Below are 27335 nucleotides of genomic sequence, written 5' to 3' on the forward strand. Positions count from 1 at the left end.
AAATAGGGAAAATGGCAATGCTCCACCTTACTGTTAATGGTCTGATACACAACTAAATATAGGAGAAGCAATAATTACTCTGTAAGCAATATATTTTGTCACGCAGGCACTTAATGTCATGCTTTTATCAAGTCTCTGCAATTGTGACTGTTTATAATCATAGACTGCCCCTAACCTCCAATAGTGCACTAATCTTGCTTACTATAAATATCCTTTACTGTGCTTTGTGCATACAAATGTCTTTAGACATCACTGTGCTCACATTTGTTACTTTTTTTATATTTTTTATTTTGAAAGGATGTTCCTGACGAGCACTTGGACGTTTTTTTCTTCCGATTTTTGCGATGGGCGTCCTCCTCTACATGGGTCCCGCGCAGCCCCAACGAGAGGTGTAGACCTCCCATTAGGTTTTCCATGGTGCATGGGGTCGCAAAAACGACTGTGCATCTGTCTTGCATGCGTATTATATTACTAATTAGCTCCTTATAATAACCTGTAGATAATTTGCATTCCGTTTTCGTTAGCTGCTACCGTGACAGGAAAATGGCTCGGAGAACCCTTTTGTGCTTGTCTTGTTTTACTACTTGCTCGCTAGACTGGCTAGAACTGGTTTAAAAACCAGGTTGCTGCCTCGTTTAGTGCATCTGGCCCTAAGTCTGTAGAAATAGTGATCAGGACACTTTTTTTTTTCTTGGGCTAGTTTAATACATCTGTGACAAGCTTTCCAGAGCTCTGTCCCTTTCACTGAGTCTCTGCAGAATAAACTAGGGTAGGTCTGATAGGAGAAGTGAGACATTTCCATCTTCCAGAAGTCTTGGGGAGGAGTTGGGGGTTACGCTTTAAGTAAGAGGTGCAATCCCTAAATTTCCTTTGCCAGGTTTATGGTCCCTCCTTACTTTTCAACAACTCTAAAATTAGGCTATCCTTCCATAAAGAAAATAAAATCTAATTTAATACTAGTTCATTCCTTTCTTCTCAAGGAGTAATAATCTGGAATGATATCCCAATTCAAGTTTTTCAGAAAAATTTTAAAACATATCTATAACTCACCAAATTCGATGATGTTTTTACATAATCATATAATGTACTTCTTTTAGGTAAATGTGAATTTAACATTGTAATCCACCTTGAATCCTAATGGAAATAAAGTGGGCTATAAATGATAGAATAGAAGCATGAACAAGAATTTAACAATGAATCCAAGGCAATGCATACAGGAATGTGAACCAGAATCCAATATGGAAAACAAAGTAATGCAAACAGGGGTCATGAATGAGAATTCAATATGGAAAACAAGGCACAAGTTAAAGGCAAGACTAGAATCTAGGAATACTTGAAGAAAGCAAGGATGGAGGACATGGGCTAGAAATCAGGAGCATCAGAAAAAGTCACAAGCCATGGAATACAGGTCTACATGGAAACCAGGAGCATGACACAGGAAATGAGACAACTTACTCAACAGAAAATAAACCCATAGGAGGAGGGGGACAGAAATGCCCCTGCCCACTGGGCTGGTCGCTAGAAGAGCCACCCAGGAGATACAAGGTCCATGTGTCCAGCTGCAACCAGTTGAGTTCAGACTAGTTGCAAGCTCTGATATCTGCCAAGGTATTTCACTGTTTGCTTTCAAAGCTATAAAGTGTTGCATAATAAAGGATTTGATGTGGATATGAGTGTGCAAATGGGTGACAAAACTAAGGAAATTATACAGAATTTACAGCTACTGGAGATGGATGGTGTCTGGGAATGGCTGAACAAACCCATGAAGTCTTTTAGGTGGCAATAATCAAAGTGACTTTTACATGTACAAATTCAGGCTTACCCATAGGGGAAAAAATACAGGTTGATTATTACCCTTCTCCCCTTGCACATACTTTTACCTGTCTAAAATAATGAGGAGAGTTAGGACGGGAAAGGGAATTACATAAAGAGATTGTGTACTCTCTTGCTGGGTATCTTTTCCAGTGCATACTTTTGCACTTGGTGCCATGAAGGTAATCAATAGAAATAAAACAAAATAAAACATGGAAAAGAAAATAAGATGATACCTTTTTTATTGGACATAATACATAATACATAACTTAATAGCTAATCAAGAAATGTATTAAGTTATGTCCAATGAAAAAGGTGTCATCTTATTTTCTTTCCCATGTTTTATTTTGTTTTATTTCTATTGATTACCTTTAAAAGTGGACTAACACGGCTGCCACACCTCTCTACTCTGCCATGAAGGTGAAAGAGTATGTAGGTTCATTGTACCTGAGATCTACACACATTGTCAAAGGGAAACTTGCCAAACAGCTTCCTTGAAAAGAAGCTTGCTGTCTCAGGAGTTCTACTGTTAGTCTCATTATATTTGTTTTGGTCATTTTAAGTTTCAAGTTATCACCTCAGTGGGCAGGAAAGCCTCACGCTAATACCGCAGGGCACTGTTTAGCGCAGCTTAAGGGCCCTTTACTAAAGACCCTGTTTACTAAGCTGCGCTAGAGGCGCGCTAGTGTTTTTAGCGCGTGCTAAAAATTAGCACACAAAATGCTAGAGGCACCCATAGGAATAAATAGATATCTCTAGTGTTTAGCGTGCACTAATTTTTAGTGCGTGCTAAAAACACTAGTGCACCTTAGTAAATAGGGCCCTAAAGTTGAGGAGCTGGACCTGACATTTTAAAAATACCTTCTTGGAACGTTCAAAAATGTACCTGTTCAAAAGATAGGCACACCCAGTAGCATGGTTGGCTTGGTGGAAGAGAATTTAGATGGCTAACACTGAAAATTCGTATTGGCTGACTGGCCAGCCACATTAGGCAGCTTCATAAAATTACCCCCAAAGGGACTTGAGCTTGTAAAACAGCTTTTAGTCTGTTCAAGTAGGTATAATATGTGGTCCCTTTGGTATAGGCCCAGATAATATTAGGGACCCCTACTTCAACAATATTTATTTGATTGGGGCCAGGACTGATATTCACTGGGAGGCCATAAGCAGCTTTTCACACTCTTCCACACACTCATAAAAACCCAGGCGTAGAGCAAGGGGAGAGGAGTGAAGATTCCATTCTCACCCACTTTGGACTCAGACCGATTCAAAATATGCCACTGGCTTGAACCATGCTCTCCCTTCGCCACTTCACCCCACTCCTCTGAAGTATGTAGCTTTATATCAGTGGTTCCCAAACCTGTCCTGGGGGCTCCCCAGCCAGTCAGGTTTTCAGGATGCCCACAATGACTATTCATGAAAGAGACTGCATGCAGTGGAAGAGGTGAATGCAGATCTCTCTCATGAATATTCATTGTGGATATCCTGAAAATCTGACTGACTTGGGATTTCCTCAGGACAGGTTTGGGAACCATTGCTTTAGATTGCAGTGTAATCCAGTTACCATTCTTATGTGAAAAATGGATCCAGTTTGTGGGTAGACCTGGGATAAACCTGTCAACCCAGCTCAGTGTGTTAGCCATTGCTTCTGTTCCACCTTCTCTACTGGTCTGGTCTGCACCATCTCGTCTCTCCAGAGACTAAGCCGCCTTTTCAGCAGAGAGAATGGTGAACTGGGCCATGGGTAAAGCCCCGCAGCAGCCTGGCTTTCTGTTTCATGAAAATGTGAGGCTGGTGAGGGAGGAGGGCAGATGGAGTATGTCCGAGATACAGAATGAATGCCACACAATGCCTTACTGTAGGGCTTGAATGAAGAAAATAAAATATTCATTATTAATTCAGTGCCTCCCAATCTCACTTTGTAAACGTGGGTGTATGTGGCTAACTGTTCTGTAAGCCAGGAAATAGAACAGATTTTATTGGTGCTACAGTTTCATTATGATGGCACAGTGGGCCACCGGCCTTTAATTATAGACTGTCTGCTGGCATAAGTCTGTAATTGCAGGGTATTAATCCTGCTTTTGATCCAATCATCCAGTTTACTGCACCCTGCCAGTTTTGAAGAGTGGAGGAGTGGCCTAGTGGTTAGAGCACTGGTTTTATAACCCAGAGGTGGCCAGTTCAAATCCAACTGCTGCTCCTTGTGATCTTGGGCAAGTCACTTAACCCTCCATTGCCTCAGGTACAAACTTAGGTTGTGAGCCCTCCTGGGACAGAGAAATATCCAGAGCACCTGAAAGTAACTCACCTTGAGCTACTAATGAAAAAGGTGTGAGCAAAATCTAAATAAATAAATAAGCTATGAGTTCTCAGGTTTCTCTATCAGACACACTAACCCTGAATTATTTTCACTCGTGCTACAGCATTCAATCCCGTCCCCCCCAATCTCTTACCATCACCAGCCTTTCTCCTTAAAGAACATGGGAAACTGTCCACTCCATTATTAGGAAAAGAGCCACCATGGTAAAAATGAGAATTGTGGATGTGGAGGAATTATCCAGGCAGGAGTTCATTTCCTTAGAAATCTACAGATTGTAATGCTGTTTAGTGGACTGATGAGCCAGGGGTCCTTTTACTAAGGTATGCTGAAAAATGGCCTGCGGTAGTGTAGTGTTTTGGGCAGGTGCAGAATTATTTTTCAGCGCACCTACAAAAAAAATGCCCTTTTTTTGCCGAAAACGGACGTTCGGCAAAATCAAAATTGCTGCGCGTCCATTTTGGGTCTGAGACCTTACCGCCAGCCATTGACTTAGCGGTAAAGAATCCAGGTGATAATGACCTATGCGTGCCAAATGCCACCTGGCGCAAGTCCTTTATGTGTGCCCAAAAATAAAAAATATTTTTCAGACGCGCATATCGGATGTGCGCCAAAAATGAAATTACCGCAAGAGCCATGCGGTAGTCGGGCTTAGTTAAAGGGCCCCAGAATTATCCAAAGCTGGTGTTCTCTCTAATCCTGTAAGGCTACAGAGGGTGATCACCAAGAAGTGATCTTCCCAGATAGAAATCTACTGTTCCCTTCCCCTCCCCCTCCCCCTTGCCCTCTTTGATTTTAGCAGACAGAAACATCCCATTTCATTTTAAGACATTACTCATCTCAGGTATTTTCTTTGCTTATTTGAGTTCATGTTTTGTTTTGTTTTATTTATTTATTAGGATTTATAGGGTTGTTTTTATTATTACAGTGGGGGAAATAAGTATTTGATCCCTTGCTGATTTTGTAAGTTTGCCCACTGACAAAGACATGAGCAGCCCATAATTGAAGGGTAGGTTATTGGTAACAGTGAGAGATAGCACATCACAAATTAAATCCGGAAAATCACATTGTGGAAAGTATATGAATTTATTTGCATTCTGCAGAGGGAAATAAGTATTTGATCCCCCACCAACCAGTAAGAGATCTGGCCCCTACAGACCAGGTAGATGCTCCAAATCAACTCGTTACCTGCATGACAGACAGCTGTCGGCAATGGTCACCTGTATGAAAGACACCTGTCCACAGACTCAGTGAATCAGTCAGACTCTAACCTCTACAAAATGGCCAAGAGCAAGGAGCTGTCTAAGGATGTCAGGGACAAGATCATACACCTGCACAAGGCTGGAATGGGCTACAAAACCATCAGTAAGACGCTGGGCGAGAAGGAGACAACTGTTGGTGCCATAGTAAGAAAATGGAAGAAGTACAAAATGACTGCCAATCGACAAAGATCTGGGGCTCCACGCAAAATCTCACCTCGTGGGGTATCCTTGATCATGAGGAAGGTTAGAAATCAGCCTACAACTACAAGGGGGGAACTTGTCAATGATCTCAAGGCAGCTGGGACCACTGTCACCACGAAAACCATTGGTAACACATTACGACATAACGGATTGCAATCCTGCAGTGCCCGCAAGGTCCCCCTGCTCCGGAAGGCACATGTGACGGCCCGTCTGAAGTTTGCCAGTGAACACCTGGATGATGCCAAGAGTGATTGGGAGAAGGTGCTGTGGTCAGATGAGACAAAAATTGAGCTCTTTGGCATGAACTCAACTCGCCGTGTTTGGAGGAAGAGAAATGCTGCCTATGACCCAAAGAACACCGTCCCCACTGTCAAGCATGGAGGTGGAAATGTTATGTTTTGGGGGTGTTTCTCTGCTAAGGGCACAGGACTACTTCACCGCATCAATGGGAGAATGGATGGGGCCATGTACCGTACAATTCTGAGTGACAACCTCCTTCCCTCCGCCAGGGCCTTAAAAATGGGTCGTGGCTGGGTCTTCCAGCACGACAATGACCCAAAACATACAGCCAAGGCAACAAAGGAGTGGCTCAGGAAGAAGCACATTAGGGTCATGGAGTGGCCTAGCCAGTCACCAGACCTTAATCCCATTGAAAACATGGAGGGAGCTGAAGCTGCGAGTTGCCAAGCGACAGCCCAGAACTCTTAATGATTTAGAGATGATCTGCAAAGAGGAGTGGACCAAAATTCCTCCTGACATGTGTGCAAACCTCATCATCAACTACAGAAGACGTCTGACCGCTGTGCTTGCCAACAAGGGTTTTGCCACCAAGTATTAGGTCTTGTTTGCCAGAGGGATTAAATACTTATTTCCCTCTGCAGAATGCAAATAAATTCATATACTTTCCACAATGTGATTTTCCGGATTTAATTTGTGATGTGCTATCTCTCACTGTTACCAATAACCTACCCTTCAATTATGGGCTGCTCATGTCTTTGTCAGTGGGCAAACTTACAAAATCAGCAAGGGATCAAATACTTATTTCCCCCACTGTAATTATTATTTCTTGCATTGGTTGTGAGCCCCAGAATTGTTGATGGGCAGTATATAAGAATTCTAAATAAATAAATAACAAACAAATAAAAAAGCATAAATAAAAAATAAAAGAGACTTGTGAGCTAATGTACTACTTCCCACTGACTGAGGAGAGACTTGCTGACCTGAACATGTATAACCTGGAGGAAAACAGGGGAGATATGATACAGACATTCAAATATTTGAAAGGTATTAATCCGCAAACAAACCTTTTCTGGAGATGGGAAGGCAGTAGAACTAGAGGACATGAAATGAGATTGAAGGGGGGCAGACTCAAGAAAAATGTCAGGAAGTATTTTTTCATGGAGAGAGTGGTGGATACTTGGAATGCCCTCCCGAGGGAGGTGGTGGAGATGAAAACGGTAATGGAATTCAAAAATGTGTGGGATAAACATAAAGGAATCCTGTTTAGAAGGAATGGATCCTCAGAAGCTTAGCGGAGATTGGGTGGCAGTACTGGTGGTGGGAGGTGGGGCTAGTGGTTGGGAGGCGGGGCTAGTGCTGGGCAGACTTCTATGGTCTGTGCCCTGAAAATGGCAGATACAAATCAAGGTCAGGTATACACATAAAGTAGCACATATGAGTTTATCTTACTTGGGCAGACTGAATGGACCATACAGGTGTTTCTCTGCCGTCATCTACTATGTTATGGTACTATGTCTGTGGGAAGACTCTTTGGGGCCCTTTTACTAAGCCGCATAAGCGTCTACGTGCGCCCAACGCATGCCAAAATGGAGCTACCGCCCAACTACTGCGTGGCTCTTGCAGTAATTTCGTTTTTGGTGCGCATCCGTTACGCACGTCTGAAAAATATTTGTTATTTTCAGGAGCATGTAACGGACACGCGCCAAGTGGCATTTGGCATGTGTAGGTTACCGCGTGAGTCTTTACTACTAGGTTAATGGCTGGCGGTAAGGTCTCAGACCCAAAATGGACACGCGTCCATTTTCATTTTGCCGCGCGTCCATTTTCTGCAAAATTGTATAAAAGGCCTTTTTCACAGGCGTGCTAAAAAATGGATTGGCGTGCCCAAAACCCGCGTCTACACTACCGCAAACCATTTTTCAGTGCGCCTTGGTAAGCGGACCCCTTTATCTCTCCCATGCTTTGCTATACACACTGGAACAGAGAAGCAGTGATGAGAGGGTGGTTCATTCTGGCCTATGAAAGTGTTATGTAGGCTGAACCCCAGGTGTTCTACCACAGAGGTGGCTGTATATAAATGCAACGTGTATTTAGACTCTTTTGCTACTGTATGATTGCAGGTTAGGCATTCTGTTCCTACCAGCTCTTTGGTAAGCGAATGCCAAAGCTGAGAGGTGGGGAGAAAACCTGGCAGGTCTTTCTGCACTGAGAAGCTGACATATTTAATTATTCAGCAGGAAAGGGTAATGTTTCTTCTCCTAAGATATTACACTGCAGGGTTCCACAGTACATCGCATTTTGCAAATAGTGAAGGTTTTTAAAAAATCTGTTACGTGAATAAAAGCAGACTTTAAGAAGGAGACTGTGAGTGATTAAAAAAACAGTACGTTTGAACCAAAAGAAATTGTTCCCTTTCTAAAGACACAGGAGAATATTTGTACTTAACTTGTCTGAACAGTGCAAACACTTATGCAGCTGTCATGTTAGTACTAAAGCAGAGAGAAAAGGGGACAGACAGACTGGGACTGTGCTCAGTGATGGGGAGCAAAGATACTGGTCTGCCCACTGCAGAAAGTTTCATAGGAACTGTATGTATGTAGAGCTGCCTCCTGAAGAATGTACTTGGAATTTCTAATTATCTAGCTGGAAAGACTCCACCCCTGCCTTCTTAGTAAACAAGTTTAAAATCCAGTGAGCTCTGCTCTACTCCTCCCTCTAAGCTGAGAACCCTCTTATCTCCCATTCCCCCCCCCTTTCCCCTCTGCTGAGAATTCCTCTGCCCTTGAGTTCATCCCCATCTCTCTGGGTGGAGAGCTCCTATATTGACTTATGTTCAGTGCTCCACTCACCTCATGTTCTTTCCATCCCTCTGTACAAAGCGTCTTCTCCCACTGCCCCTGTGATGATAGTAAAATGCTTCCTTCATTCTCCTTCCCCTTGTCCTGTGCTGATGCAGAGCGCTGCGTACTTAATTTGATACCCTGGTTTCCTTGTACCTAGTGTTTGAGATACCCCAACCCTAGCTGACAAGGTTTTGCACTGAGGAAACTAGTGCTTTCCTGTTTCTTCCTCTGGTATACCTTTAAAAGTTGCCACCTTCCCCGGCTCTGCTCCTTCCCAATTCCCCCATCCCACATTATTCTCCATTTGGCAACACACACACATACTTTGGAAAGTTGTACAAAAGGCAGTAATGAGTCATCAGCTAACAAGTTGCTGGGAGCTGGCTGGAGGGCATACCCACTGCATACATTTTACCTCAGATTGAGGTTTTAATTCATTTCATTTGTTTCTAGGTAATAAACAGAAATAAAACAAAACATAGAAAAGAAAATAAGATGATACCTTTTTTATTGGACTAACGTAATACATTTTTTGATACATCAAAAAATGTATTATGTTAGTCCAATAAAAAAGGTATCTATGTTTTGTTTTGTTTTATTTCTATTTATTACCTTTAAAAGTGGACTAACATGTCAACCATATCACTTTACTCATTTGTTTCTAGAAAGTAAGTTGAGTAGGACTTGGGAACATGCCAGTACTGGGATGGAGCGTCCCTGAAATGTGAGAACCAAACCGATGTGTTTCATGAAGATGCTGCGTGCTCCTGACCACCCCTTCGCTCTCTCTTTCTACAGCATTATCAACAAAGAGCTTTCAGAGCTCATCGAGCGACTGCAGAAAAATGCCGACCAGGTGGAAAGGAACATTGTGGACATTGACAACAAGCTGCAGAAAGTATGTATTACCCAGTAGGTCCAACAGTCCCTAGAAATAGCCTAATAGCAGGTCTGCTGAGAACCAGGGAAGCCCTGTCAATCCCACTACATCTCCTTGGTCCTAATGATCAATTCCCCACACTGTTCCAAAACAGTACCCTAAAAATAGCGCTGGGACAGCGTAAGGAATTAGCTCCCTAATGATCAATACTAATAACATGCAAATTTAATCGTGTTATTAGCATTGGTCATCCGGGGAAAGTGTGGTAGGATTGTGCCTGAGCATGTGCTGAGGCACAATCCTCCCGCACAAGCCCGGACCTATCAAACAAAGAAGATAGAGGTCCATGGGACCCCTGGACCCTCCCATCGCTGAGGCTCTGGTGGTCTAGTTCTCCCCCAGTACAGTGACACGGGGGGCTAGACCCTCCCCACCCCCAACATAAGGGAATGGGGGGGGGGCTGGAGATCCGATGGCTCTCCAGCCTCCTACCCCCCAAAAAAATCCCTGGTGGCACAGTGGGTTACAAATCCAACCCCTCACCCACCCTGGTGGTCTAGCAGTCCCCGCCCTCCATACCTCTATCAGATGGCGGAGGGAGTAGCAGGGAAGCACCGCCCAGTGCATCATGCTGCCATTTTGGAGGCGGCGCAAGAAGAGGGTGGGAGTGTTACTCCCTCCTCCATCTGACTGAGGTACGGGGGAAGTTTGCCACTAGACCACTGGGGTGGGTGGGGGTTGGATTTGTAGCCCATTGGACCACCAGGGATTTTCTTTTTGTGGGAGGGAGATTGGGGGGGCTGGAGATCCACCACATCTCCAGCCCCCTGTGGTCTTGTGTCGGGGGAGATCGTGGGGCACTTTGCTACCAGGGCCTCAGCGATTGGGGTGGGTCCAGGGGTCCAATGGATCCCCAGAAAACGGTGGCAGCACTATTCTCTGATCATAGGGGTGGAATACCGCAGAGCTCATTTAAACCTAATTTAAATGAGCTCTGCACTATTGCCTAGCATGGGAACTGTTTGCTGCGCCAGACCCCTCTGATCGTATGTGTGAAGGTAAATGTGGTTGCTAGTCTAGTAATAGTATCCTCTAGCGCCCGTATTTACCATTGATCATTGGGGCCCTTGTGGTGTTGAGCAAGTCATCTAACCCTCTGTTGCCTCAAGTGCAAACTTAGGGCACTTTTATTAAAAGGCTTTAGAATCTGGGCTTAGTGTGTCTTAATTCTGGATTTTGCCATGTGCCAAGCCCTGGTTCAACGCAGTAACATAGTAACATAGTAGATGACGGCAGAAAAAGACCTGCACGGTCCATCCAGTCTGCCCAAGAAATGTGCCACTTTTTTGTGTATACCTTACCTTGAATTGTACCTGTCTTTTTCAGGGCACAGACCATACAAGTCTGCCCAGCACTATCCCCGCCTCCCACCATCGGCTCTGGCACAGACCTTATAAGTCTGCCCAGAACTATCCCCGCCTCCCAACCACCAGCCCCGCTTCCCACTACCGGCTCTGTTATCCAATCTCGGCTAAGCTCCTGAGGATCCATTTCTTCTGGATCCTCAGTAGTATTTAGGGCTTTTTATTTATTTATTTTTTTGCAGGCCTTGTGCTAATTTTTCCATTAGTGTGTGAGACTTGCAAAAAAATAATGCGAGGCACTTACTACATTCTGTTTAAGAGGTGCTGCGTGCTCCTGCATTAGCCAGTAAGCACACACTGATGCAATGTGCTTGTGGATTAATGCTTGCACACCCATTTTCCATCCTTGACACACCCTCTCGAGACCATTATTTTGGAAAAATAGCTATGACGTACTTAGCATGTGCAATCAGGCAAAATACCACAAAATACGTTAACGAATTTTGTGGTGGCCTGAGTGTCATATGTTAAGGTTTAATGCCCGTTTGTTAAAGGGTTCCTTACGTTGTAATCTCTCTGGAGACAAAAAAAAAATGCTTACAGTACCTGAATGTAACTTGCCTTGAGCTACAACCGAAAAAAGGCATGAGTAAAATCCTAAATCCCTTTCCTCTACTGCTCCAACATCTGTAAGATGCATTTCATCACCAGGGGTGACTCAACCATTAGGCAAACCAAGCAATAGCCTAGGGAAATAGCTTCTGGAGAATGGCAGAGAGCAACTGAGCAGTCCAGACAATCTCATAAACTCAAAGGAACAGTAGCACCAACTTTTACTTGCCAGGAACATAAGAACATAAGAATAGCCATACTGGGGCAGACCGGTGGCCCATCTAGTCCAGTATCCTGCTTCCAGCAGTGACCAATCCAGGTCACAAGTACCTGGCAAGATCCCAAATAGTAGGAAGATTCCATGCTACTGATCCCAGGGAGAGTTGTGGCTTCCCCATGTCTCTCAATAAAGACTATGGACTTGTCCTTCAGGAACTTGTCCAAACCTTTTTTAAATTCAGATACACTAACCGCTGTTACCACATCCTTATATAAGTATTGCCACACTGGGACAGACCGAAGGTCCATCAAGCCCAGCATCCTGTTTCCAACAGTGGCCAATCCAGGTCACAAGTACCTGGCAAGATCCCAAAAGAGTACAATACATTTTATGCTGCTTATTCTAGAAATAAGCAGTGGATTTTCCCCAAATCCATTTTAATAATGGTCCAGTGGCATAGCAAGGGCGAGGCGGTGGGGGCAGTCCACCCCGGGTGTCAGCGGGTGGGGGGGGGGAGTGCTCCGTCGAGAGCCGACAGCTCTCGGCTCCTGCCACCACCCTGCCTTTTTTTTTTAATCCATGCAGCGACACAGGCAGCGCCTCGCGTCTGCCCTGCGTGTGCTGTGAAAGGAGAAAATCGCCTCGCTGGCGTCGGGCCTTCCCTTGCTGTGTCCCGCCCTCTTCTGAGGTAACTTCCTGTTTCCCCGAGGGCGGGACACAGCGAGGGAAGGCCCGACGCCAGTGAGGCGAGTTTCTCCTTTCACAGCACACACAGGGCAGACGCGAGGCGCTGCCTGTGTCGCTGCATGGATTTCTTAAATAAAGGCAGGGTGGTGGCAGGAGAAGAGGGCTCTGTCGGCTCTCGACGGAGGGGGGACGGGACCGGGTTGGGGGGGGCTCAGATGGGAGAGAGGGAGCTCAGAGGGGAGAAGGGGATTGGGGAGGGGTGGGGGAGCTCAGAGGGGTGCTCAGAGGGGAGAAGGGTATTGGGGAGGGGAGAAGGGTATTGGGGAGGGGAGAAGGGGATTGTGGAGGGGAGAAGGGGATTGGGGAGGGGAGAAGGGGAGCTCAGAGGGGTGCTCAGAGGGGAGAAGGGGATTGGGGAGGGGTGGGGGAGCTCAGAGGGGTGCTCAGAGGGGAGAAGGGGACTGGGGAGGGGAGTGCTCAGATGGGAGAAGGGGTCTGGAGCTGGAACTGGGGTCTGACAAGGGGGCAGGAGGGAAAATGGGTCCATGCCTGGGGCAGGTGGGAGAATGGGTCTGGGGCTGAAAAGGGGGGATGCAAGGCATGTGGTGGATGAAGGGGGATGGAACTGGGGGCTGAAAAGGGGCAGGGGCTGAAACTGTGGTGACTGGGGGCTTTAAAGGGGCCAGAGAACTGGCTGGGACTGAAGCTCGGGACTGGTGAGAGAAAAGGGCTGGGGTTGAAACTAGGGGCTGAATAGGGGACAGGGAGAAGTGGCTGGGGGCTGAAGCTCGGGACTGATGGGAGAAAAGGGCTGGGGACTGGTGGGATAGTGGGGCAGGTGGGAGATGTGGGCTGGGGCTGGAACTAGGGGCAGGTGGAATAAGGGGGCTGGAACTGGGGGCTGAAAAGAGGAGGCAGAGAGAGAGGGGACAGACCCTGGATGGAAGGGGGGAGCGTGAGGGAGGGCAGACCCTGGATGGATGGGAGAGGGAGGGCAGACGGATTGAAGGGGCAGAGAGAAAGGGCATATGGTCGGTGGAAGGGGGAGAAAGAAAGAGGGCAGACTGGGGCAAATGGTGGATGGAAGGGGCAGAGATAGAGTGCAGATGTGGATGGAAGGGAGAGAGAGGGCAGACAGTGGATGGAAGGGGCAGAGAAAGAGGGCAGACAGTGGACATTAGAGAGGGCAGACACTGGATGGCAGAGAGAGAGCGAAGACAGATGCTGGATGGAAGGAAGACAGTGAAAAGAAAATGAGGAAAGCAGAAATCAGAGACAACAAACTGTAAATAAAATATATATTTTTATTTTTTTGCTTTAGGATTTAGTATTGTAGCTGTGTTAATAAATGTTTATAAATAGAACATGTAAATAAGGTAATCTTTTTATTGGACTAATTTTAATACATTTTGACTTAACTTTCAGAGAACAAAACCCCCTTCCTCAGGTCAGGATAGGATACTGTAACAGTACTATACTGTATTGACCCGAGGAAGGAGATTTTGGCCTCTGGAAGCTAAATGTATTAGTCCAATAAAATGGTATCATTGTATTTTCTGTATTTGTTTTAATTCTATGTGTTAATTTGTAAAGTGGTGATTGGAATTTGTTAGTTTTTTCAAATTTACATCTGCTGTCTTTATATTTTGCACAGTACTAGGGGACATTTTCTGTTTCTGTGGTGTTGCATTGTATGCAGAGTCTGGCATCGGGGGTTCAGTTTAATTTTTGTCTAAATAGAAAGTTTATGATTACTTATTCTATAGTGGATTAGGGTGTATCTGTGTTTGTGAAAAAGACATAGCTTTCGGTTGGCATTGACTGTGCAGGATCGACGATCTGTACTAATCTGTCTGTTTTCGTTTTACAATAGGTGAATTGATGTTCTAGTGCTCACTGTAGTGTTTAAGATGTTTTCCTTTTCCTTGTGTAACTCGTACAAATTACTGCTTATGGTATGGTGGAATTGCTCTATAGGTCCTGAGTGTTTTGTATTCTCGGTATGCCTAGTACTGGATTTGGGGGGGAGTGTTAAAAATGACCGGCCCCGGGTGTCAACTACTCTAGCTACGCCTAGCTAAGCCATCCAAACCTTTTTTAAACCCTGCTATGCTAACCGCTTTTACTACATTCTCTGGCAACAAATTCCAGATTTTAATTACACGGTGAGTGAAGAAATATTTTCTCTTATTCGTTTTAAATGTACTACTTTGTAGCTTCATTGTGTGCCCCCTATTCCTAGTATTTTTGGAAAGAGTAAACAAGCGATTCACGTCTACCCGTTCCATTCTACAAATGTATACATGTAAATGGAACATATATTTAAACAACAGATTATAGAATGAGGAGGATTAGGTTTATATTTGCAAAACAAAGGTTAATATTTAAGATTATGATGTTTAAATGTGCATTTTACAGGATTGTTCTAGGAGGTATGGTTTGGGAAGATCATGATTGTTGAGTTTAATTATCAAAATCTTGGGAGAGAAGGTGCTAAGGGTGATCTAATTTAGATGCTTATTGTTACTGAATAGTATGTAGTCAAATCAGCGCCCAGATCATAATTAGTGCCAATTTGCTTGTTAGCTCCAGTCATTAAATCATTGGAGACCATGAACTAATTATTTTGGGCACTGATCTGGGATCCAGACCCAATTTGGACAACCTTTCTAGAATCCATGAGTGTGTGCCACTAGTCTAAACATTTACATGTGTAATTGTGGCACAACTGTTAGCACTGGTATTATAGAATTACCCTGTAAGTGTGTCTTTCGTGTCTGTCTGTAATTTTATAACAGTGCATGTGCTGTGCCTCTCACACTGACTCCCTTCTTGCCCTTCCAGGACCTGGAGAAGATTAAGACTAGCCAGTCTGTACAGAATCAGCAGAACACGGCAAACACTCTGTCTGAATCAGAGAAGCTGATCACTGTGCTGGAGGCGGATGCTCAGCAATCCCGCCGTTTGAACCATCCACAGGGGGACATGATTGCTGAAGAGTGAGTGTGCTGCTCTTGTATTCTTTTGAGAGGATAATATGATGGCTGAGAACTAGGGAATCCACAGTTCGATTCCTGCACCTGTAACCTTGGACCAAGTCAGTTTGCCTCCTTTATGTCGCTCTCTAAATGGGTACCTGAGGTAAAGGGAGGTAATTAATTATATAATGGAGCGCCAACATTTAGGTGCCATTGCTGTGGGTGGTGAAACTATTGTATAAGAACACTTAGGACCCAATTCTGTTAATGGTGGCCAAATATGGGCGCCGATAAAAATGCATGCTAAGCGCTACTCTATAAACTGTGCTCCAAGTGGGGTGCCATTTAAAGAATATTGCTTACCACCGAGATACAGGTACGAGGTTTTACACCAAATGAAATCTGGTGTAAATTTGTGCCTAAATTAGGCACAGATCTTCCTAATTCTCATGCAAATTCAAGGAACACCTCTGACCCACCCATGCCCCTCTCATGGCTATGCCCCCTTTTTGAATCTACGTATAAAAATGTACATGTGCATTAGCGACTAAAAGATGCATGCGTAAATTTTAATTATTGCCAATTAACACCAATAATTGATTGTAAGCACTCAATTATTGGCACTAATTGGCCCATTGTTCAGTTAAACTGCACGCAATTTTGAGTGCCATGTATAGAATTAAGGGGTTAATGCGTAACGTGCATAACATGATATTCTGTAAGTTACATGTAGTGTTCCTAAGCTGAGCGGATGTCCTCCTACAGCATTGGTGCCAGTGGGGGGCGCTGTTTCACAATCACATTTTCAATAATGAGGGACAGGCAAGCTCTGCAGGACTCCAGGGAACCTGCCTGTCCCTAGTGATTGAAAACACAATATTGAGCACCGCCCCCCAGTGGCAGCAATTCAGTTGGAGGACTTCTGCTCAGCTTAGTGGGAACAGTGCCTATGACCTGCCCATGTCCTTCTAACAATTACACACTATGAGAGGACTTATATAAATGATGCCTAAAGGTGGGCACCAAAAAAACGGACTCTAAGCTAGTATTCTATAATGGCAGAGTTGGGCACCAATAGACTAATAATCGGAAGCAAACGCAGGCACTAGAGGCTATTAGCGCCACACTAGCACCTGCGTTTGCTACCACCCCATGCTCGGAGCCCCTGAGCACGTGAAACAACGTCCATGTCCAGTACCACATCTCTATGTCCCTATAACTTCTCATTTTCAAATTCTCCCCTTATTCCTCCTTCCCTCTTGGTCCCTATCCCCTCTTGTCATTCCTCCCCCGGGACCAGCATCTCTCTTCTTTCTCTCTTGCCCTCCCCTCCCCCTTCCATACAGCCTCTGCCCTCCTCTCTGTCCTTCCTTCCATCCAGCCTTTGCTCTCTCTCTCTCTCTCTCTCTCTCTCCCCCCCCCCCCCACCTCTTCTAGCCAGCCACGATCCCATCTCTGTAACCCCCAATCCAGTGTCTGCCCTCCTTTGATGTCCTCTTTCCATCCAGCCTTTGCTCTCGTGCTCTCTCTCCCCCCACCTCACTGTCCCATCTCTGTAATCCCCAATCAAGCATCTGCCTCCTCTCTGTACCCCCTCCTACCCTGACATCTCTGCCGCTTCTGCTCCTGTTGGTTCTCTAGATCAGCAGTGACATCAAAAGAAAATAAACTCACCACGGTGCCGGACTCTCCATTGGTGCGGCTGCCAGTGCTGAGCCCCTGACGTCGCTTCCTGTTCCGGGGCAGAGCAGGCAGCCTGCACCAATAGAGAGACCAGCCCTGTGGTGAGTTTATCTTCTTTTGTTGCCGCTGATGATGAGGGAAGCAGCAGCAGCGGCTTGGGTGACAGCGGGATGGAAGTGGGAAAGTCCCGAATTAGGATTCCCAATTTTTTTACTGAAACAATCACCCAAAACAAATCAGGGAATCAATTTGAATCATGAATTGGACAGCACTAAAGCACACCTATTCTAGAGAACAAAGGAAGTTCCTGTGTATCCCCCTGGAGAGCTTCCAGGTTTCAGGGGATTTCTGTGAGGATAGTTAACTGCAGCACATTTATGAAAAGGTCCTTAGGGATGTAGACTTTAGTATGATGTGTGCTGGTTTTCAGAGAGCCATTTCAGTGAGTAGTCAGATTGGCGGAGGGGGGGTCTGATGTGAGGTGTAACTGGAAAAGAAGGAAAATAATAGTATGTACTACAAACTTAATTCCCCATTAATAAAGCTAATAAATCACAAGTAATGAACAGAAAATCTAAGCTGCAACAACTATGCACAAAGGCAATAATTTCTAATCTAATAGACAAAATATTTTAGGAAATGTTTTCTAATACATTTAGAGATTATTGCCTTTGAGTTTGAGCTTAGATTTTGGGATCATTACTCGAAAGGAAGGGGCATCCAGATTTGTTCCAGATTCCTGTGAATAAAAATCCAATAGCTAGGACTCTAGGTTAAGGTTGGCCTCAGAATGAGGTGTGCACAAACTCTGTTTCCTAGTCTCTTCTGACTTGCAGCCTCTGTAAATAATCTGGAGCCTTGTTTCTGCAGCATCCGGCAGCTAAAGGAGCGACTTGCAAATCTTCGCATTAAACATGGTCAGATCTACAACATCAGCCCCGAAATTGCTGCTCCTCATGTCAACTGGGGTAAAATGATTGATGAAAAACAGGTACCTGTTTTCTTTGCTCCCTTTCTCAACAACCACACAAATATCACCTCCCCTACAGCACTGGTCACAGCCGCACTCCTTACGACAGAGTTCTTTCCTATCTATTTATGGAGTCCCTTTCTTGTTTCCTTTAAAATTTGTATAATTGTGCCTGCAAAGTAAAGGCAGCGTATCAAGTCCGAATTAAACTTAAACTTATTCTCCTCAAGACCACTAATACACCTGTACACAATCACTGATACACAGTAATGGGGTACCTCAGCTTGCACATACATACTGTATATACATTTACATGCCCATGTACACACACATGCCCTCCACCCCCTGACATACCCACCTACCCACCTGATCAAAGAGAAGCAGGTACAGGAACTTTCCTTCACTCAGATCCTGCCAACCCCTACAAACATATCACTAATAGAGAAGAAAGATGTATATTTCTCTTTCCTTCTCCCGACTGATGATTAAATACACACATAGGTGGTCGGTGGCCCAACTGTTTGGGGAGGCTAAAGGGGGCGGGGTTAGGGGTGGGGCCAGGGGTGGAGCTTAAATCCATAATTGCCTGATAACACACAGAAAAAAATAAATAAATAAAAATAAAAGTCACAATTAATACCTTTTATTAAATTTAGATATTAGATATGTATCATATGTCAAAGAATAAAGTGGTTGCTCAAAGCATATTCTAAGCACAATCGCTCAACTGCAAAATACTATGCACAACTTTGTGCAAAAACACACTCAGAACCTTACTGTACCATAAATATTACACTGGGCAGAACCTAATACACCAATATACCACCCATACAGAAAATGCAGACCGTCAACAATATGAAACAAGCGATCATATCATCACAATTCTCATGTAGAGCCACAAAACACCCTAATTCATGTTTAATGTGGGATAAAATGCCATAAATAAGTAAATATATATAAACTTTTAATGTTGAGCACCTGATTCTCACAGTGGACATATTCCAAACACTATAATGAAAATAAAATTATCTTTTCTACCTTTGTTGTCTGGTTGTCCGATTCTGCTGCTATCTGTTCTCAGTGCAGGTCAGGAAGTCATCCTCGTTAAATATCTCCCTGGCAACCCAGCCAACCCCCCCTCCCCCTGCTCTCCCAGCAGTAAGGTAAACAAACCATAAACCAATTTCTACAATTGGTTACACAAGGCTAGAGGGCTTTCACTGCAGCTCCTGCTGTGAGGATGGAGGTAAATCAACAATTTAAACCTCTCAGAGCACAGCAGGGGAGGCTTAGCCTGTCCAAGCCTCTTATACCGGGCGCCTATGAATACACACATCCACAGAAACGAACACTCTGCATGCAGGAGACGGAGATTCCTGGCTCTGCAGCTAATGCATTTCTCTCTCTTGGCTTTTCAGACAGCGTTGGTCAACAAGGGGTTCGCAAATGACCTGCCTAACCTTGAATACCAACTGGAAGAACATTGCATTTTCAACAACGAGGTGAAAGCCATTGGACCTCACATTGATATGGAAGGAGACAAGGTACGGGTGCTCACTTCCCACTCCCCCCCCCCCCCCCCCCCCCCGACACACTTCAGATAAAGTGAGTTTATCAGGTGACCAGTATTATGGTTAATGGAAGGCCACACCTTGGATCTGTAATGAATCAGATTTGATGGCGATAGGATCATTATCCCCCTTTCTAGGTATTTGGGGGTAGGGTGAGCTGATTTTCTGGTCTCATTTTTCTTATACTCTCAATTTCAAGCAGAATTGCTCTCCCAGAATGCTTTTGGAAGGAGTTTGGAAAGGTGTGCTGATGTTTAAAAGTTACTTTGACATTGTTCCGACCCTGATGTTGTATCTTATACCAGCCTGGAGTGTGATTATCATGCTTTGTTCTTAATGACTGAGAAAACCCTCTATTACTAGATCATTCCACTATCTCACTTTTCCCCCCTAAATCTTACTCTTCCAATTACATACTGAAATTGGCTTTTTTTTTATTTTTCAGGAGTATATCAGCAACCTGCAGATAAAGTACCAGAAACTGCTGGTAAGAATTTTTCCTTAGCGTCAGAAACAACACTGGGCATGGCTAAGGCGAAGTGTGAGATGTAGGCTGCAAATGTTGTATTAGCCTCATGCATGTACCATGTCTGTAAGTGTTTTACGTAGTTTCATAGTTCAGCTAGGAGACATTGGTTTCACATTTCTTTTAATTATCCATAATTGAGTAGCTATTTTGGGTTTTGGTGGATAGTTCAGAACAGAGCCATAACTGTGTGTAACGCCTGAGGCAGGGGCGTGTATTTGCACATGCCTGCCTTGTTGAAGTCTTCCTCTCCCTTCAGTGCTTCCACTTCAATCCCCAGTCCATTTCTTCTGTATTTCCTCTTCTCCTTTCCTCATCCTCACTTATAGGAGGAGAGAACATTTCCTGGCTCATCACTGGCCGCTGACCACGCTTGCATGTCAGTCATTTTTCCACCTCCATGGGGTTTGGAGTTCTGAGTGGTGCTCCTCTTGTCCACGCCTAATTATGGACCCAAGTCCAGCCGAACCTCAGCAAGTTTTATTCCAAAGAAAAAATAATTAATTTGTGTCCTTAGAGCAAAGTCCTAGATCAAAGCTTATCTATTAGAATCTCGCCAAACTTGAATGCCCAAAATTTGGGCCTGCAGAATAGACAGAGTTGGGGGTCTCAGCTTTGCCATGATACAGCAGGAAATTACAGATTCAGTGGTAGGGTATAGAATTAGTATAATCATGGGAAATGAGGGGGCTGTGGATAATTACCAGCCTACTTTTTGAAGCCAGTACATGGTTGACTTCTATAATGCAGTTTCACTAGACAGTAACTGTGAAAGAAGTAAAAAAAAATTAGGGTCCAATATTCAGCTGGCAGCCATCAACCGGGAAATTCAGTGCTTGGCCATGTCCATGTACAGGCATTGATTTTCTGGGTTTGCGGAGCCGGCTAACTCATAGCCAGTTAAGTGCGATATTCAGCACTAAGCAGCTATGGGTTACCACATAGTAACATAGTAGATGACGGCAGAAAAAGACCTGCACGGTGCATCCAGTCTGCCCAAGAAATGTGCCACTTTTTTGTGTATACCTTACCTTGATTTGTACCTGTCTTTTTCAGGGCACAGACCGTACAAGTCTGCCCAACACTATCCACGCCTCCCACCATCGGCTCTGGCACAGACCGTATAAGTCTGCCCAGCACTATCCCCGCCTCCCAACCACCAGCCCCGCCTCCCACTACCGGCTCTGTTATCCAATCTCGGCTAAGCTCCTGAGGATCCATTTCTTCTGAACAGGATTCCTTTATGTTTATCCCACGCATGTTTGAATTCCGTTACCGTTTTCATCTCCACCACCTCCCGCGGGAGGGCATTCCAAGTATCCACCACTCTCTCTGTGAAAAAATACTTCCTGACATTTTTCCTGAGTCTGCCCCCCTTCAATCTCATTTCATGTCCTCTCGTTCTACCGCCTTCGTATCTCCGGAAAAGGTTCGTTTGCGGTTTAATACCTTTCAAATATTTGAACGTCTGTATCATATCACCCCTGTTTCTCCTTTCCTCCATAAAGATAGGACTGACTTATATGAGATCCTATTTATGCAGTTAACTTGGCTGGTTAAGTGCTGAATATTGGCAGCAGTGGCGTAGCTACATGGGGCCAGGGGGGGCCTTGGCCCCCGTAGATTTGGCCCTTAACCCCCTGCCAACAACCCTCTCGATCCCCTTTCCACCGCAAACCCTCCCCCGCCGTCGCCGTGGGCTACCTTTGCTGGCAGGGGACCCCAATCCCCGCCAGCCGAGGAGGTCCTCTTCTTCCTGCGAAGGCTTCGTTCTGTTTCTGATGTCCTGCACGTTGCAGATCAGCCAGGCTTCGTTCTGTTTCTGTGAGTCTGACGTCCTGCATGTACAATGTGCAGGACGTGAGAATCAGAGCGAAGCCTTCGCGGGAAGAAGAGGACCTCCTCAGCTGGCGGGGATTGGGGTTCCCCGCCAGCAAAGGTAGCCCACAGCGGTGGAGGGTTGACGGTGGGAGGGGGGATCAAGTGGGTCGTCGGCAGGGGTCGTCAAAGTTGGCGGTGGCGGCGGGGGGGGGGGTCGGCAATGGCAGGGGGGGGTCGGCGGCAGGGGGGGGTTGATAATGGCTGGGGGTGTCGGCGGCACGGGGGGGGGGCTAAAATGTGCCCCCTCACCTCGGGCTCTGGACCCCCCTCCCACCGAAGGCTGGCTACGCCCCTGATTGGCACTAAACTGGTGAAATGCCAACTCCACCCCCGAATGCCCCCCAAAATAGCTGGTTTCCAGTTCAGCGCTAACTGGTTATTTTTCAGCGGCACTAACCAGTTAAGTGCCACTGAAAATTGTTGGTTAGCCCAGCCAGGAGCTGTTTCTTGCCAGTTAAATCACTTTGAATATTAGCCCCTTAGATTTTATGATTGAACTTGTTCGTTAAGAATCCAGCATAGTATACCATAAGGCAAGTGCATTTCATTTTTGAACATAGGTTTGTTTCCATTTTCTCCAACCCATTCGTGACCAGTTCCAATAAAAACACCTATCATAATAATCCCTAACTCAGCATCTCCTAACCCCCTTCCCAGTAATTCATACTCGTATTCATCTTCCTTGGATTGTATTTTCCAGGTACCTTAGACTTAGTCTACATACAATTAGGCCCAAACTCAAGCCTAATAAACCTGAACACGTCTAGCCTAGTTGGAAGGCAATGTGTGAATGCTGATTACCTCAGTTGTAAAAATGTTGTTTCAATCAAAACAGATGATTAACCATATTCATTGAGCCATGCAACCAATTAGAATGAGTTCTGTATGTCCTTCCGTCTCTTCCAGTCTGGGTCTGAGCAGCGGCATCAAGATCTGAACTCCCTTCAAGATTACATGCAGCGCTGCACCAACGAACTGTACTGGCTCGATCAACAGGAGAAGGACCGCATGCAGTACGACTGGAGTGACCAGAACTTAGACTACCCCAGCCGGCGGAGACAGTATGAGGTATAGACCTAGTCATCTTCTTATGGTTTGTACACATGCACTCACACTCTCCCTAGTCAACTGACCTAGCATTTTTAAATTACTAAATGAATTTAAATTATTTTTTATATAATAATATTATGGTGCTCAGAGTGATCAAATGCCTCAAATCATCCGGTATGAATACCTAGTCTAAGCACTTGATTTGCAACTATCACTGCACCCAGTCACCACTGCCTACCTCAAAACAATGAGGCAGAAACCTTTCAGTGGAGTAAAACTGTGAAGAAACAGTGTGTTTTAAGTCTGTAAAATGTATGGGATGTTTTCATGTCTTAAATATGTCTGAAGTGTATTTCTCCTGTTTGGCCAGCAGGTGGTGCATGTTTATGTTTAAAGCTGTTATAGAGGACTGATTTATCTTTCTTTTATTTGGCACACAGATAATAGGAAGTGCCTGTAGTGATGTAACCAGTTTTTATTTGAAACTTGACTGTTCTGGGCTCTGATTGGCCTGGAGTTTTGAAATTACCCAGCAGATGCTGGCTGTTGCTTCAGTTTCAGCTCTGTGAACAGCTATATGTCCTGATTTCCCCAGCTACTTTCTAGGAAGTATGCAAGTGTTTAGTTATTGTTATGATTGATCCTTATTTCAGTTACCTGTTACTGTTTGCCAGTTGTGCTATTTTGTTCCACTGTTCAATATTTTTGTAAGAGAATAAACATAATGTCTGGACTGATAATGAATCCTGGTGGTTTGTGTGTTGGGTCTGTGAGTGCTTTCTGGGAACTGTGGGACCACTGGGAGTGTGGTTTCAGTAACCTAGAAATCACTGGAGATAATTTGAAAGCAGGAGACTCACCCAGAGGTGGTTGAGACCCAGTCGGAGGGAGGAGGATGCTAGTGTAGAGCACAAGCGGCAGGTGCAGGCGGACCTGAGCTGTGCTGGGGACAGGCTCTTAAGTGGCCATGGGGTAATCCCAGGCAGGTGGCTAGGTGTTTTGTGACAAAAACAAAAAAAGCAAAACAAAACCATTACAAATTCCAGCATTAACTGATAAAGAATGGTCTCTAATAAACTGTTTCAAAAACAACATACAGCATCACTGCTGGAATAAATTCCACAACTTTTTAATGTACTTATCTTCCTATGGTGCGGTCAAAATGACTGTGCATGCGTCATACTCCAATCGATGTTCCATAGGTGATGTTGAGATACTTGTGTGAATAGTGAGCAAAAATTTTTTTAACTTCCAACCAGGATCCTGCTCCTTACACAGCTCTATGTTTCACCATTATTCTGGGATCTTCAGGAGAGCAAAAGTTTGAAACAAAGGTTAATCAATCTCTCTATGCGGCTTGCTGAGAGCGGGATCCTATGACTCCACTCCCCTCTCCTTGATTCAGAGGGCTGTGGATAATTACCAGCCTACTTTTTGAAGCCAGTACATGGTTGACTTCCATAATCCAGTTTCACTAGACAGTAACTGTGAAAGAGGTAAAAAAAAAATTAGGGTCCAATATTCAGGAGTCAGGGCGGGGAGTGGAGTCAAGGGTTCCTGCTCTTGGCAAGCTGAATAGAGAGATTGATTAACCTTTGTTTCAAACTTCTGCTCTTCTGAAGATGCCAGAATAATGATGAAACATAGCGCTGTGTAGGGAGCACGATCCTGGTTGGAAGTTTAATAATATTTTGTTCACTATTCACACAAGTATCTCAACATCATCTAAGGAACATCGATTGGAGTATGTCGCATGCTACACAGTCATTCTGACCGCACTACAGGAAGTTAAGTACATTGAAAAGTTGTGGAATTTATTCCAAAAGTGACAATGTATGCTGTTTTTGAAACAGTTTATTAGAGACCATTCTTTATCAGTTAATGCTGGACTTTGTAACTTTTTTTGTATTTTTCAGTTTTTTGCTTTTTTATTTTGCTTTATTCCACTGAAATGTTTCTGCCTCTTTGCTTTGAGGTAGGCGGTGGCAACTGGGTGCAGTAATGGTTATAAATCAAGTGCTTAGACTAGGCATTCATACCTGGTGATGTGAGGCCCTTGATCACTCTGAGCACCATAATATTATATACAAAATAATTTAAATTTATTTGAGTAATTTGAGCATTTAATGTTATTTGCATTGTAAGGAAGGCGTCTACAGTAGAAGCATTTAACATAAAGATACCTGGCATATTTTGTACCTTTAAATTGTTTTACTTGATAGCATTTTTAATGTCAGGAACCCCCTTCATCGGAAATATACACAAACATGTCTCCTATCCTAAAGCTTCAGGAATTGGGAGGGGGGGGAAGCAATGTCTTTGAAGATGTCTTTTCCAGGCTCATTTTATGTTAGTACACTCCCCTGACCTGCTCCTCGTTAAGGAAGGGAATGTTTTGAAAGAAGAATTTCAGAGTGCTGCACCAGTCAACTATAAAGCAAACAATTTACACTTTCTGCTTCTAGAATTTCATCAATCGGAACTTAGAACCCAAAGAAGACATCGTCAACAAATTGCACACGGAGGGAGAAGGGCTGGTGGAAGTGGGACATCCTGGGAAAAATGCTATAGAGGTAAATCCTGTCCCTTTCCTTACATCCCAGATACCTAGGAACTTCTCAGAGAGGTAAGATATCCCAATACAGAAGATCAATCCACAGAGATATGTCTGCTACCAACTTCCCTGCACCCCTTAATCCCCAGCAACTTCCCACAGAAGTACCAACTGCCTGGCATCCATCAGATGTTAAGGGATGTCTCATAGATATGTGGTTTGTAATCTCTTCCCCATGTCCCACAAATACCCATGCACATCCCATCGAGGTAAGCCCTGTGTAGCCCCTGCCTGCATCTCCAGATACTTAGCAACATCCCACAAAGGTAAGTCCTGTAGTCTCTTCCACTTAAATGCAGAATATTCTGGAAAATAGTGTTGAGGTAAATCAATTCTGTACCTTCCACAAAAACCCCAAACGGATAAGAAAAATTACCGTTATGGAGTTGTTTATCCAGTCATCTCAGTGCTGCCTGTGGAAATATTCAGCTGTCTTTGGCCCACAGCAATGTACATCGTGAACTCATTCAGCCCCATTACAGCTCTCTGATTCATGCCCTTCACCCTTGCCTTCTTGTGTTTCAGGCCCACATGGAGGCCGTGCATGCTGACTGGAAGGAGTACCTGAATCTGCTGATCTGTGAGGAAAGCCACTTGAAGTACATGGAGGATTACCATCAGGTAACTAACAGGAGCTGCCAAGTCTCTCTCTAGGAATAAACCCACAGGGTGCCTGTGTGCACTCAGCATTTTGCTAGGAAGATTCTGGCTGTTTTCATGCATTTGTCTTTTTATTAGAATTTGATTGCTTGTAATTCCTTTGTTTATAATAACAAAGGGGTAGAGATTCAGTCAGCAGTGGTCAGTGGTTTTCAGCCACCACCAGCTTTATACCCAGGCTCCGGCATTAAATATCCGGGCATTTGTGGCCGGCTAACACATGTGCGGTTAAAAGTGCAATATTCAGCATTGAGTGGCATAAAGACAGGACTGTGTTTTATGCGGTCCTATTCATGCAGTTACCTTATGTGGGCAAGTGCTGAATATCGGCACTTAACCGCATAAGTGCTGACTCCTCCTCCGGCCCACCCACAAAATAGCCAGTTTCGGCATAGTGCCACTGAATAGATCTGGTTAGTACTGGACAAGTAATTTAAATGTCCAGGAGCTGTTTCTGGCTGCTTAAATCACTTTCAGTATTGACCACAAAGTGGTTCGCAATAAAAATAGTCCAGGATCAGAGCACAACAGACTAAAACACAAAAATCTAACAATAATATCAGTACACAGTGAGTTTGATTTTATAACGAGACACCTGTATGAGGAGTCTAAAGAAGGCCACTATTTTGTGAGGACAACAAGGGCACCTATGTACCTTTATAAAATAGGCTCCCAGAACAAGCCCCACTAGCACACAAAGACTGGCTCCCAAATCCTTCTCTGAAAAAAAGTGTAAATTTATGGATGTTCTTACCGTATAAATGTATTAGAAAATACACACATATCAGGGGTGGACTGACCATTCAGGCAACTGGGCAGTGCCCGAGGGCCCAGAGGCTCTGCCCGATTGCCTGCCGCCGCAGTAGCAGCACATGGCAGCCCTCCCCTGTCCTACCTTGACCTTGATGGTCTAGTTGCCTCTGCGGGGGCAGGAAGGAATCCCACTCTTTCCTGTCCACTGCCG

General features: G+C 44.7%; 2 protein-coding genes across 2 annotated transcripts in view; both read left to right on the forward strand.

The window, feature by feature from the left end:
* Positions 1-9591, forward strand: part of LOC115476056 (periplakin-like) — a 172100-nt gene extending 162509 nt beyond the window's left edge. The window contains exon 16 of the mRNA XM_030212182.1: positions 9474-9591. Coding sequence (XP_030068042.1) covers positions 9474-9591 — 118 coding nt within the window. The remainder of the gene's footprint in view (positions 1-9473) is intronic.
* Positions 9592-15329: 5738 nt separating this feature from the next.
* The window catches only part of PPL (periplakin), a 57082-nt gene continuing 45076 nt past the window's right edge, over positions 15330-27335 (forward strand). Inside the window, 7 exon segments of the mRNA XM_030213149.1 lie at positions 15330-15437; positions 17970-18090; positions 19488-19613; positions 20086-20127; positions 22954-23115; positions 25563-25670; positions 26237-26332. Coding sequence (XP_030069009.1) covers positions 15424-15437; positions 17970-18090; positions 19488-19613; positions 20086-20127; positions 22954-23115; positions 25563-25670; positions 26237-26332 — 669 coding nt within the window. The 5' untranslated portion in view covers positions 15330-15423.

This window comes from Microcaecilia unicolor, chromosome 8 (genome assembly GCF_901765095.1).
Source record: "Microcaecilia unicolor chromosome 8, aMicUni1.1, whole genome shotgun sequence".
Taxonomy (NCBI): domain Eukaryota; kingdom Metazoa; phylum Chordata; class Amphibia; order Gymnophiona; family Siphonopidae; genus Microcaecilia; species Microcaecilia unicolor.